The sequence below is a fragment of the Meriones unguiculatus genome, chromosome 16 (assembly GCF_030254825.1).
Source record: "Meriones unguiculatus strain TT.TT164.6M chromosome 16, Bangor_MerUng_6.1, whole genome shotgun sequence".
Taxonomy (NCBI): domain Eukaryota; kingdom Metazoa; phylum Chordata; class Mammalia; order Rodentia; family Muridae; genus Meriones; species Meriones unguiculatus.
In genome coordinates, this window is record NC_083363.1 from 64,462,159 (window position 1) to 64,476,354 (window position 14,196).

A 14,196-nucleotide genomic window follows, 5' to 3' on the forward strand; every position below is an offset into this window, starting at 1 on the left:
TTATTATGCAAATGACAAAGGAAGTGCTTTCTTGTCCTCTAATTCCCAAGAAAGCAAAAGTTTAGCATTTGGTTATACATATTTATAAGCTTTAATCAATGCTGGTCTGGAACTCAGCAAAGTAGTGAGGCCATTTAGAATGGATTTGGGGGTTTTTCTGTAACATTCTGACTACAGAGGTGGACATAAAGCACCCTGGACAGCCTGCCCCCACCCCTAATTCCACCATGTGTAGCCGCTGACCCAGGTAAATCACAAATGTTTGTGTGCACCATGAGGGGAGGCAGGGCAAGTCAGCTTAATTGTAGGCAATGAACATCAGGCCATTATAGCTCATATTCCTGAGGTTAGGCTGGGATTTGTCTGCTGTGCTTAGAAGAACATGAATGGAATCTGAGAGGAAAAATGACTATCTCAAGTAAGACATATGGAAAACGTTCTGTAGGGAAAGATGACCATGGTGGTGAAGGATTTGAAGAAGCCAGAGACAATGCAAAATGCTTCTTATCAGAAACAGGACAGGAGAAATGGAACCAGACAGCAGAGCTAGAACCCATGTGGGTGGCTATGGAGTCACTTTCCTGGACTCACCATGCAGTGAGGTGTGGGAGTACTGACATCCCAAAGGGACAGAGCATCAGAGACATGCTGCTGAGCAGGACTTTGTGTGCTGGGTGCTGCTGGAGCTCCCCAAGCCCTGGAAGGCTGATTCCCTCGCTCAGACAGTTAACACCTGAAGGGACCTCATGTTAACCAGCTCTACCTCCTGATCATGGATGAGAGCCCAAGGTCAGGGACATGGCTGTGTCCAGGTGGACTGACACAGCCAGCATCTCTATGATAGTCACACTTGGCCCACAAGCCGTGTGTTGCTTTCTAATTCTTTCTTGCCATGTGATCTCATTTAGCTAATTTACAACTCTAAGCTGCAGACTGAATTATAGCTATTCGTATCCCTTCCCTGGTAGCAAGCTAAAGAAAAGCAAGCATCATTAACTCAGTGCTTTTCTCCAAACGGCATGTTAACAAGCTTTTAGATGGTGCTCCAGCCACTGAGCTTTTCTGAAAAGGTGAGAAGGTCTCCAGTCCATATGGTGTAGACTCTTGTAGGTTTTCATTTCAAACGCTAAGGTTGACAGATCTGCTAGGAGCAAATGGGGTGTTAGTTAATATCTAATTACTTCTAACACAAGTCACAGCCCATTTAACTGAGGCAGACGCCAGTCTTCGCTTCCACAAGACCCATTTAGGACAATTTACTTTTTCTCTGCCACTTGGCTTTGTCTCTTATCTTCATAGTAGTTTCAAAATTAGTTGTGCATGCTGCCTCTTCTTCCCAGTCCAGCCTTCATCCAGTTCAGCCTCCACCATATCTTGCTTTACCATTATTTAATACGCTAACAGATACTAGATACCAGGATGTAAATCAAAATTATAAATATATACACACATATACATGTGTGCATACACATGTAGTCACAGCCTTGGTCTCACTCCTCTGAAAGCAGCACTTGTGGCAATTTAAGTAACAGTGAACTTGGGCTAGTTTTTAGGTCTCTTGGCTTGGCCAAGTGTCAGACAGGAGGAACCTCCCTGCTGGCCTGGTGCCAAACTAAAATCACCAGAACAACACCCTAGTTCCCTGTTTGAAATCTGAGCCATGGCAGCATGGCTCACTCACTGATGTGAGATTTACCTGGCCGTATGGTAGAGCAGGTAGAAGAGTCAAGAAGTCCCTTGTAGTAACAAATCCCTCCTCCCTTTTGCTCACGGATGGAGCAGTAGCCGGAATGGAAGCCTATGAGAGACTAGTCACGTTCAATAGGATTGCTCAAAGAGCCTGTTATGACCATTTCAGGGAGGGGGTCGATTTGAAAAGAAAAAACAAACAAAAAAACTTGTGTGTTGGTGGTGGTACGTGCAGGTGTCTTACTCTATCAGTCTCCTCTGAACTCCCTTGAAGATAGGCTCTCTCACTGAACTGGGGGTGATGCTGTCTCTAGCCCCCATACCTCTGAAATTACAGGCCAGCCGCTCCTGGCTTTCAACATGGGTTCTGGAATTGCAAATCAGGTGTTCATAATTTGCAGCAAGCACACTTTCCATTCAATGAAGCATCTCTTCACCCCAAGAAAGTAAAATATCATAGGCAAGGTTTGTTTGTATTCTTGGAATGTGTTCAGGAATGCAGGAGCTGGAAGAGCATTCGGCTCCAAGAAGAATGAGCCAAGTCACCCGAAGTCTTAGTTCATAACTCCTCAGTGTTGTGAGCCTGAAGGCATGGAGTGTACAGGAGTGCCCCTAGAATATGCAGGTGCTAAACGCTCAAGTAGCACACACCTGTAATCTCAGCTCTCAGGAAGGTGAGGCTGGTGGATCTCTGTGAGCTCGAGGCCAGCCTGGTCTACAGAGCCAGGCCAGGACAGCCAGGGCTACACAGAGAAACCCTGTCTCCAAAAACCAAAACAACCAACCAAACGACAGTGCAGTCAAGTCATATCGGAGCCTGGGGTGCAGCTGCAGCTGCTTCGGGCACTTCCATGGGCACAAGGAAGCCAGAGTACAGCTGGTTTCTAGAGCTCCTTACAACAGGGCAGCACACGTGGAGACTAGCACTTCAAAATGACCAAAGAACAAAGAATTAGAAGAATTTTAATAAAATCAACAAGTTTACATTTGTACATTTTGTGGATTTGGGACTCATTAAGAGGCAAAGGAAGCTGAGGACAGAGGTTCCTATGGGAGAGCAAGCAGAAAGCAAGGCTGCCCCAGCTGTACAACAGGCGCCATGTGACCGCGTGACCCAGCACCCACTTCTCTGTGTTCCAGGAGTGTCAGGCATGGCTCACAGAGTCTCTCCCCACTGGGCTCATACCCAGCGGCCACAGCCTAGGTGACAGGCCTACACTAACACCTGGTAGCAGATAAACAGTTCCCCACATTAAAAGTCCTGCCCACCAGATATGAATGTGAAAGCTCAGTCCACGCTGCTCCAACCAGGACAGCTGCACAGCACCTGAAGGGAGCTGCACAGGGCCAGCTGTCATCTTGCCACACAGGAGCAGGGCTGACATTGCAGAAAGGCCCTTGGGAGAGTGTGAGGAAGGTCGAGAAGTTACAGACTGTAATATCTTAGGTGACACTCTACCTTGTAGAACTGTTTGCATTAAAGGATTTGGTGGGAGCTGGGCTACTCAACGTTATCAGCCAATACTCAGAGAAGAGCCTAGAGTCCCCAGGTTAGGAGGGAGCAGTCATAAGCCCTTTCTAGACTGTAACCATTTTGTGCAAGAACAGCGCTTTCAGGTTTGACACTGCTCAGAGGGCAACTGGTTCTTTGGGAATTAAAATGCCAGTTCATAGGTTGTAATGACATGTAGTGAGAAGAATGTTCTCAGTCTTCCTTAGGACACAGTGGAGCTGCAAGGAGACTTCATCATGTATTCTCAGACACTCAACACATGTAGGGAAAAGGGTGTCGGTCCCCTGAACACTCAGAGATGCTCTCACTTCCTGGCTTACTCACAATCCCAAAAGGAAAGAAATACACTGATCATTATAAGTTCAGAAATTATTTTATGAAAAACGAACAGTGAGGGAGGGACTGGCAGATGGGAGAAGGTGTATTCTAGGGTCATCCCATCAGCCCAGGAGATGATGCTTCTCCAAGCATCACCACAGAGGCTGTGCTGTCTGCTCTGAGGTTCTCGAAGAACCAGCATCCCAGAGAAGGCTGGGTGACTTGAAAGAGGGCAGTGAAATGGCAAGAGCTGCCCTTGTGAGTGACATGACACAGACACACCAAGTCCAGCTGGTCACAGATGAGACCTTCCTTTGAGGGCTCAGAAAAGCCCAGGGAAGGCATGGGAGTGCTGGCAGATAAGATAGCCTGTCCTCCTCAGATCCTACAGAGACACCTGCAAAAGAACAGGGACAGCAGCTTTGCTGGCTGCCTGCTACAGGGCCGAGGCCAAGGTCAACCTCTCCTGGAAGGCTCATCAGTTTATCATCACATTTCCCTTTGAATCGCCCATGTATTCAGTAGGAGGTACATATTAATGAGGAAAGAGATGTGTGCAATGAATGACAAAATTCTAAATGAGAGAAAACTACAAAGATGATATGAATTCAAATAAAAATGTTTAGTTCTGTGTGCCCATCAAGGTGTTCCCTGTCAAGAAGAGAATGAAAAGGAACCTGTGTCTGGGCCCTCGCACACATGTATCCCTTCTGCTGCAGTCTTCAGGACAGGTGAAGCAGCTTCCTACTCAGACCTTTCTCTCTCTCTCTCTGCCTTTCTCTCTCCCTGTTCCCTCCCCCCCTCTGTATATGCGTGAGAGTGCAGGTGCGGGTGGTTCTGGGTCATTAGGCTGGGTGGCAAGAGCCTTTGCCCACTAAATCATTTCACTATCCTGCCTGCTTCAAGCTTTCTCTGTTTCTAAGCAGATCATGTGCTAGGGAGCCAGAAACACAGGACTTTACACCAAGTGAGTGCCTGAGTAAACAAGGCAGAGGCTTCAGAGGTTGACAGCGGGGTGGGAAGAACAGAAACTCTGTCCACTTCAAGGGCAGATGTGGAGCCCATGCAAAGGGCACACCTCTGGCAAAAGGCCAGGTACCCAGCTCAGGCCTTTGCACTCTGGACACTAGCCTGAGCCACATTTCCAGGTCCTACCTGTGTCTGGCTCACCCAGGCTATACTGCCTGCTTTTCAAAGTTGGCTTGTGCTTTGGATGACTGTAACCTTCTGGGCAGGTGGACTCTGGCCTGCCACTATCGTCGGGGTTTCAGGCCTTTTCCATTTACATTCACACAAAGAACAATCAGCAGTGAGGTGCCTTGTTTCCCAGGGATGGCATTTCCCTGGCACCCAGATGCCTTCCTTTTGTTCTGGCTGGCACAAAGCAGATTTGGAAAAGGTCTCAGAATCCCCTTTGCAGCCTGGAACCCTGCTTTTCAAGTCCGAGTGCCAGGGCTGGGTGAGCTGGGGCTTGTGTGTCTGCTAGAAGCACAGTGGGTGTGCACTAGACCTCCGTTTGGGTATCTGACAAACACAGGTTCACCGAAAGGGTTCTGGCAGAGCTGGCAAAGCTTCTTCTCTGAGAGCCGGACTGCGCTTCCCTTCAGCTTCATCTGCAAACAGAAAGCAACAGTGAAGAGGATGCGAGTCAGGGTGCAGACACACTCCGCTGTGGACTGCGTTGGCTGTCAGGAGCGAGTCCGTCAGCTTCCTGACAAGACATGAGAAATGGGAACAAGCAGAACAATTCTCACCGAGTAGACAGAGAACGCAGCAGAATCTCCTTCCTTTTATTTGTAAAGATTTATTTGCTCATTTTTATGTATGAGTTTATGTGCATCACATGCCTGCAGGGGCCAGAAAAGGTCATCAGCCCCTAGAACTGGAGTTGTGAGCCACCATGTGGGTGCTGGGAGTTGAACCCAGGTCCCCAAGAGAGCAGTAAGCACTCTTAACCTCCAAACCATCTTTCCAGCCCCAGCAGTCATTTTTCTTAAAGTAACCGCCATGTATCAGAACTTCTATACAAACTCTTCCCTTCAGCATTCTCAAAGCACTGGCTGTTTTACCCCCAGACTGTCAAGAAGTCATGGTTATCAGAGCTGAGTGGGATTAAATACGACCGTCATTAGCAAATAAAAAGCAGGGCCCAAATTAAGGATTTGGTCACAGTCACTCAGTTAATTAGTGGCACATTCCCAACAACACAATTTCATTTTTTGGAAGTCAGTAAGAAACAGCAACTGACACCATTGGCCCTAGTCTGATAATTAGGACCTGAGTTGTATAAGTTAAGGTCTTTCTATACAATCCTTCTGTCATTGTGGGCAAGTCAGTCCACTGACAGAAGCAAGCAGCAACCCAGGGAATTCTGCACGAACTGGTCCCTTCTACATGCAGCCCTGTAGCACGCCAGGGCTGGCACTGGGAAAACATAAATAAGGCTCCCTGCTCTCAAAACCTAAAGGAGAGGAAGTTGCCCATGTACACACAAGGAATGTGGGTAAGCAAAAGACCCTAGAGCTTAAAGCTCTGAGGTAGAAAACAAATGAACAACAAAACAGGCAGGACGAACGCTGAATGGGTGAAAAAGGGAAACTGCCCCAGGTGGCGGGGTCAGCATATGCTAAGGACAGGACATGCTACATGCTACAAGCTACATGCGCAGAGAGCTAGGGCCAGAACCTGTGCTGGGAAGCAGCAAGGAACTGGAAAAAGAAGAGGTGCATCTTTCAGGCCTCAGGGTCTTAAGCAAGGCTTATGTGTAGGAGAAGAACATGGCTTCTCCTCTTCTAGCCTGCCATGTGGGGTGTCCAGAAATGGAAGTCAGCTTGGAGAAGAGAATGTGGGTTTCTGAACTGGGCCTGGGAGGTATTTCTGGGCTCTTCCATGTGACTGTCACAAGCCTCAGTTTTCTTCTCAGTACAAGAGAGATGAGACCAGAGGACACCATCCAAAATGTTATCACATGCTCAAATAGGCATAAAGCGTATGACTGGGGAGTGTCACTATTCCAACACCACTCTCCTTCCCTCAGCCTTCCCTACACACTCCCCCCTGGTTTTGTTTGCTTGAGACAGGGTCTTGCACTGAAGCCCAGACTGGTCTGAAACTTACTATGCACTTCAGGTTGACCTTCAGTTCTTGACCATTTTCCCGCTCCATCATCCCACATGCTGGGATTAGTTAGTGACCACACCCAACTTCTACACACTCTCGTGATTATCAGTATCCAGTGCCTCCTGCCAGCGCAGCCTCTGCCCACACAGATATCTGCATCTTAGTAAGCTCAATCAGTATTCATGGAGTGACAATAAGAACTGACCAAGAGCATTTTTTTCTCAGGTTAAAAACTCACCTGCCATGCAACCTGGGCTGACAGAGAAGCAAGCTGTCACAAAGGCTAGGTACTCACCTTATCGTACATATAAATCAGGTTTTCTGATTTGGCCAGGCCCAGAGCCACCTGTGTGGTCCTCCTGGCATGGATGCTGTCCCTCATAGCTCCTGTGAGAAAGGGGCAGAGAAGCTGCACCGACCAGGTGTCAGGCAGCAGCTGTAGGACCTGGGTCGCATCAAATTCCCTGGCGTGATGGTTCAGCAAGTCCACAGCAGCCACTGTCAGCTCATGGGCAGTGGGGCCTGCGCAGAGGTACATGGCAAGCAGTGTGTGGAAAAGGTGCTGACGGCAGGCGGCATCCTGGCCCTCGGAGCCCCACAGGCAGTAGTCCTCAGCTGCAGAGAAGTCCCCCATCTCATGCACCAGGATGTGCAGGGCCTTCTCATGCTCACCCAGCTTTCCATGGAGGATGGCGCTTTCCATGGGCAGGCCAGCACCCTGGATCTTCTCTGTCGGACAAAACTGGCACTCAGTAACTCAGGCTGGCTGGCTGAGCTCACCTGCATATTCTTGGAGCCTCAGAAAAGCAGCTATCCGGTAGACCTTGCTAAATACTGCCACCTAGATGATTGAGGAAGGTGGCTCCTTGGCTTTTCCCCTGGTGACTCAAAGTCATAGGAAAAGTGAAGGTAACTCCACCGCTAAAGTTCAGGGAACAGGTAAGTCTGGTCTCAAAAGGGCCCTAAGCACACTGGCTCCTTACTGGATATCTCAGTTCCCTTACCATCACTCCATCTTCCCAGTGTGGATGGATCTTATGACTGACACACAGGGGAATAACTGTCCCTCTGTGTCTGCAGGGGGACTAGAATCCAGACCCTCCTGGAAGGACCCCCAAATTCCCTGAAATGTTTTCACATAACTAATACTATCTATTTGGGATCGCCTTGGGAGGACTGAGGATACAGTAAAATGTGGCTGACAGTAATGCTATGATATTTATGCTAGATATTTTCATATCACAGTTGCTTGGATCTGCAAATACAGAATCCATAGATAAAATTCAAATATTCATTTTACTATAAAAGCTATGCTCAACCCCTTTATTCCAATTTAAAACATGCTTCCCTGAAAGGAACATACGTTCAATGTATTAAAAAACAAAACAAAACAAAACAAAAAAACCCTATCTGTATTATCTAATGAGGTTCTGAACCAGAAATCTAAACTTCTCTTTTGCTCCTCCTACAGTTAGGCTTCCAGAAAATGGCACAGTCCAGGGCCAGTGTCAGTCCTGATAGAGGCTCTCCTTTAGTGGGCCAATAGGCTGAGTCTCACTACCAAGGTCACTTTTCTCCCCTGTGGGCTGTGAAACAGGGGACAACACAATATCTTGGGGTATTCCCAGGACAACACTCAGTTCAGGGTCAAGGTGAATACTAAATGGAAGGCACAGGTATCAGTAGCTTGGCCACCATGGGCTGCACCTCAGGCACGACGGCTGAGGCAGACATTACCAGCCTGAAGCAAAGGGCCGGCTGTCCAGCCTGTGTCAAGCCCAGCAGCAGGCGGCACACATGCATCTCCATTCTCCACACACGGACTGTCAGCAAATCATTACTAACAGGCTGCAAAGGCTCAGACCAAGGTACAAAGGAGAGCTGCACAGGTTCTTTGCACAGACTATGACATTTCCCTTAAGGGGCTTGAGCCCAGCAGATCTGGGGATCTTGGGGGTCCCCAGTAATGAAGGTACTGAAGTCATTAGAAGGTAAATCATGAATCATGGTGCTTTAAAGCAATCCAGAATTCATCAGGAGAGCTCTGAGGAAAGGGACTCAAGGAAGTACCCTATGAGGACCAAATGTTGCATTCTGGGACAATGGCTCCCTGCCTCAGCCCCACAGAAGTCTCTCACTGGATGTGAAGTTTATCCTCACCTTTCAACAAGTTGACACGGTACAAGTCAGACTTCTGGAGCAGCCTCCGGAGCTTGGCCTGCGTCTCTGTGGCTTCTCCGTCCTTGCCTCCAGTGAGTTCCCTCTGCCGCAGCACTTCTTCCAGGTAAAGGATGGCCAGGTGGGTATGGTACTCTTCTCTCTGTAGGAAACAGGGGCAAACAAGACACAGTGTTTACATGACAGAGGCTCAAACACAGTGGGCAGGACACCCTCAGGGGACTGAAAACTTCCCAGGAACCCCATCACAGAGGGGGTGTTACTGTCCTGTTGCTGTAGTTTGGATGCTGAATGTGCCCCTAAAGACCACGGGTTAAAGGTCTGGTGCCCCTGGGACTGCTATTGGATATGGGGGTAAAACTTGGAATCAATGTGGCCATAAGGAAGGAGTGGAACCACAGCAGGGACAGTAAACCTCAACCCCCTGCCCTACCCTCTTGACTTTCTGGCCATGGCCTCCTTCTGCTAAGACTCTGCATCAAAAAGAATGGGACAACCGGTCAGACTAAAATGTCTAGGATTGTGGGGCAAAAGAAATCTCTATTCTTTATAAGTTAATTGCCTTTAGTATTTTATCATAATGATGGAAAGATGATTAACATGTTGGGGACATATGAAGGGGTGGCTTTTTATTCTGAGGCAAAGGCTTTAGGTATTCTATAAATGACATAGCTTCTTCCATTTCCTTTGAGGATAATAACAAAGATAAAGAGAAGTGGAGTTGATATGAGATGAGAGATAAAAACATCTACCTTTAATCCCTCTGGGTCTTTTTCACAAAGGCTCATATTCCCAAGATAATCAACAAGAACAGACTGAGTGACCAGGGGACAAAACCTGCCCAAAAAGTGACAGTCAGGTTCCCTTTCCTAAGTCATTGGTGACATTGCAGCGACAGACTTTATCCAGGCTCTAATGCTCACCTGCAATCTCCTGTCCATAACAAGATGTTCCAGGTACTTAACCAGGGCTTTAGGATATTTTTTAAGGCAACTAATAATGTCATCTGGATTAAAACTGGTCTGTTGCTGCTCATCCAAAGGTCTCTTGGTGAAAACTTGAACTCCAATCTGCAGAAAGAACAGACATTCAGTTTTCTTCATCTTTCTTTTGGTCACTTAACATTCATGGTTTGGCTAAAACCATCTTGCAGAATATGCGGATTATTAAGCAGGTACAGCTTCTTATATGCCACACTTATCTCAAAAATATGGAGAAAAGCAGTCCAGCAAAAAGGGCCCAACACAGACAGGAAGGAAAGAGGCCAGTTCTAAGAAACCCTCCCCATACCACTGCTGGGATTTCTTTTAAACTGGCTGGAAACTAACAAATGGAACAGTCTCTGTTAACAGACTTTGACAGCCATGAAAGACACCAGCACTATTAAGATTACCCCAAATAGGGACTGCCCCTTACAAAAACTAAGCAAGAAAATCCAGAAAGTATGAAAATTCATAGTGTGCTCTTGACTCTCTGAACAAGATGTCTGGCTGGCAGACTATTAAATGTGCATGGCTAGCCTGCCATTGAACCTACGGTCCCTGAACAGCTACCAGGTGGCCTTCGATGCTTACCATGAGGGGCACCCTGGACCAATTCTGCCTTCTGAGGAATGACTAAGAAGGCCATTATACTTTGTTGGGCTTCCCTGGGTACTTACATGGGCAAGTACCAGTGCATGCCCACATGTGCACATGCACACATAGCTACATACCCTGTGAACCCCAAGCATGAGAAACGTGACACAGCTGTAGGTCTGGATTTGTCTCCGCTCTGCTTGCCTACATGACTTTGAAAAAGTCCATTAACCCCTTCTGTGAACCATGGCCTTCAAGAGATGACAGAGGACAAGCAGCATACAAAATCTGTGTTTGGCTATGATTGCTCTTACGTGGAAAGGACTTAAGTCTTTGATACTGCACCAACCATAGAACATGTGCAGGTGTGTTCTCTAGGCATGTGCACAGAGGTAGAAGAGGAATGGAATAAAAAAATATGCAAGGAGGGGCCAGTGAGCTGGCTCAGGAAGTAAAAGTCCTTGCTGCCAAGCTTGAATATCTGAGTTCAATCCCTGGGACACACATGATGGAAGGTGCGACCCTCAGCTGTCCTCTGACCATCATTCAATCAGTATGGCACACGTATGTAGATGTATGTGCACAAATACACACAAATAAATAAATGTAATTTAAAAGTGTTTCAATATGGAAGGAATGAGGACTCTGATCTGGTTCAGGAAGTAGGATGGAGAGCAGAGAAGTCTGCCCTGCTCCGCCCTGCCTTGAATCAGGGTCTGACTTTGTCTCTCCAAGAGAAGGCAGGGAAATGTGTCTTTGTCAGTGTGACCTGTGGGGACTCTTTAAGGTCTTTTTCCCTTTTTTCTGAGCATGTTGCCTGGCTCTAGAGCAATGGTTCTCAACCTGTCAGTTGTAAGCCCTTTGGGGGTTCCATATCAGATACCCTGCATATTAGCTATTTACTTTATAATTCATAACAGTAGTAAAATTAGAGTTATGAAGCAGCAATGAAATAATTTTACGGTTGGGGTCACCACAACATAAAGAACTGCATTAGGGGGTCACAGCATTAAGAACATTGCTCTCGAGCCAAGGGCCAACAGCTGCTTTTTCACCATTGTCCTGTCTCAGCCTCGAAGAGAGGCAGGTCATGTTCATGACACTTCACACTTCCATGTCCACAGCCTCTCAGTAGGAGTGATACAAACAGAAGAGGACAATGGTCTTCCTGAAGGGGCCCAGACCTGAGGCTCCTTCCTGCAAAAGGCCCGTCTGTGCAGAGTAACGACCCACTCCCATCCCAGAAAACAAAACGCAGACTTCTGTTTCCTGACAAGTGAAGGGGGAATTTTAAGAATACTTTCAGAACACCAAGAGCATGAGAAGGCCTGGCTGCTTTTATTTCTGAGAGGCCTCTGCAGAGAACATGATCTGCAGAGACCACAGCAGACAGTGGCATTTGCTGATGCTGAAAGGAAGGTTAAAAAGGTCACCAAGTCAACAGGAGGATGAATGTGGCTTTTTTCCCTTCCACCTAAAGATGGGAGTGGGGAGACCTTGGTGTCTTTTACCAGCCATTCCAAAGAGAGCGCACTTATGAAACACAAACCTCCTCACTTTTCTGCAAAAGCCAGTCCGCATGGGTCCACACCAGCTCCTGGTCTACGCAGTAGGTAAGAAAATCAACGATGTATTCGTACAGGTCTGAGCGCGTAGAATCCTGGATATCCCCATTCACAATGTTCACCCACAACTGGAAAGAAATAAAATCCAAAAACTTTTAAATCCAGAATGTTATATATCTTGCAGGATTAATTTAGAAAATGCTTGTTGTCTTACGTGTTCACATAAGACTTTCTAAAACACAGGATGAAACATTCCTCCCATGAAAATTTAGAACCTGAACATTCACGAGCATGTTGACAGTACAACCTGGATTTCAGGGTTTTATGGAATTTTTACCATGTATGAAGATTTACTCAAGTATGCAAATCTTTATGCTGTGTTAACATCATTATAACACACATACAGTGATTCTAAAGATGCCACTACTATGTCTTAAAAAATAAACGTTTTGTTTGCAATATTGAGGTCTGCTCTTGGCCTTGAGGCATGCGTTGATGGAAACTCACTTTCCTCACTGTGAAATGATGCCATTGTGAAGCTTTCACAAACATGGCCAAAGCCAGGGAGTCGATGTTACACAAAAGGCTCACAAGGAAACTAGCACCCAATGCAATCTGAGAGGTAACAGGCAGACATCAGCACATCTCCCCAGGGTGCGAGAAGACACTCTGCAAAGATCAATGGGAAGCAGTAAGCGACGGGCCAAGGGACAAGGCTAACAAATCGATGGCATCAATTCAGGTGCAGCATCCCTGCTGGTCTCCACAGAGCAAGAGCACGCACTTGACCAGCTTTGGCTTTGCAGTGGTGCTGTGAGGAAAGCAATCGCCCAGGTCACCGGCAATGGTTACTGCTACTCACAGTAGAAATTATAATGTAGTTGTTACCTGCTGTCCTAATTTTCTAAGGTGATGTCATATGCCTGCTGGCTCAGCAAAAACATCACATTTTCAAGCTAATTTCATAAAAGTAAAGAAAAGCAGTGTACATTATCAGTTAGGAAGGGGGAGGAAGGGGATGGGGAGCAGAAGGGAGCTTAGACATGAGCTACTAAAATACAGTTAGAGAAATAGCCACGGTGTCCTGTAGTTCACTGGAGTAAATAAAAGTGCTAAAACAGATGTGCTCCAAACTTCTTGGCACAGAGACAGTGAACGTCTAAGGAGGTGGGGTACCAAGGACCGCGATGAGATCACTTCTTTCTAATGTAAGCACGTGTTAAGTGGAGCACTGAATCTGCGCACTGTGTAGTTACTATGTGACAATTCATTTTTTAAACATATATTTATGTGTATGTGCCCATGTGTCCATATAACATATGTGTGTAGTGCCAATGAAGGCCACAAGAAGGGGTCGACTCCCAGGATCTGAAGTTGTGGGTTGTGAGCCACCCAACCAACAGGCTGAGAAGAGCAGCAGCTTCGCCGTATCTCCAGGCCCCTTTAATTCTATAGAAGGAAATGAGCCTTTTTTCATTTCTTCAGTTTTCACAAAACTCATTCTTGATAATGTCTTTAAAGAGATTTAAAGACATCACTTCTTGGCTTTTTGTTTGTTTGTTTGTTTTGTCAAGAACAAGTATGGAGACTTCTTAAAGAATCCACTTTTGAAAACAGTATTATATTTGTTCTCTGCAGAAAAGATCCCATCAGGCAAAAGTGGTTTCTATCAACTGATGAGTTTTTAAAAAGTAACACAAAATTATAGGTTATTGGCCCTCAAACAACACTAAAATGCTTTATCTTTTTATTTGTGTGTGTGTGTACGTATGGTGTATTAATGTGGGCGCCCATGTGCCTCAGTACACATGCGGAGGTCTGAGAACAACTTTCAAGGGTTGGTTCTCCTGACACCAGGGGTTCTTAGGCTCAAACTCAGCGTGCCAAACTTTGCCCAAGTGCTTTTACCTACCGAATGCCTGACTAACCCACTAGAATCCTTTGAACTCACCTGAACTGCAGAGGCATCTTGTTTATTATAATGATAAAGCAGTCCTAGTGCAAAATACCTGGAAGAAAATACGGTAGAGAAGATAAGCAAGGACCTGGCATACAGTCTGGCACATGCAGTCTTCCTCCCACTCAGCAGGTGACCTCTGGGCAGGTCGGGTACTTCCCTTGAGATACTGAAGTGTTGGGTAAGACCTTCTCTTTCAAATCCCTGAGAACATTACATGACTTTTTATAGATACAACATCCTGAGTCACCACCACCAGGCGTCAGTGTACCCTGGATC

General features: G+C 46.6%; 1 protein-coding gene across 3 annotated transcripts in view; it reads right to left on the bottom strand.

Moving 5' to 3' along the window:
• Positions 1 to 2,636: 2,636 nt before the first annotated feature.
• Tgfbrap1 (transforming growth factor beta receptor associated protein 1) overlaps positions 2,637 to 14,196 on the bottom strand; it is a 44,548-nt gene continuing 32,988 nt past the window's right edge. For all 3 annotated transcript variants that reach the window (XM_021652921.2, XM_021652925.2, XM_021652922.2), the window contains exons 7-12: positions 13,912 to 13,969; positions 11,945 to 12,088; positions 9,742 to 9,888; positions 8,801 to 8,960; positions 6,936 to 7,369; positions 2,637 to 5,133 (exon numbers count right to left, since the gene is read on the bottom strand). In XM_021652921.2, coding sequence (XP_021508596.1) covers positions 4,957 to 5,133; positions 6,936 to 7,369; positions 8,801 to 8,960; positions 9,742 to 9,888; positions 11,945 to 12,088; positions 13,912 to 13,969 — 1,120 coding nt within the window. In that variant the 3' untranslated portion in view covers positions 2,637 to 4,956. The remainder of the gene's footprint in view (positions 5,134 to 6,935; positions 7,370 to 8,800; positions 8,961 to 9,741; positions 9,889 to 11,944; positions 12,089 to 13,911; positions 13,970 to 14,196) is intronic.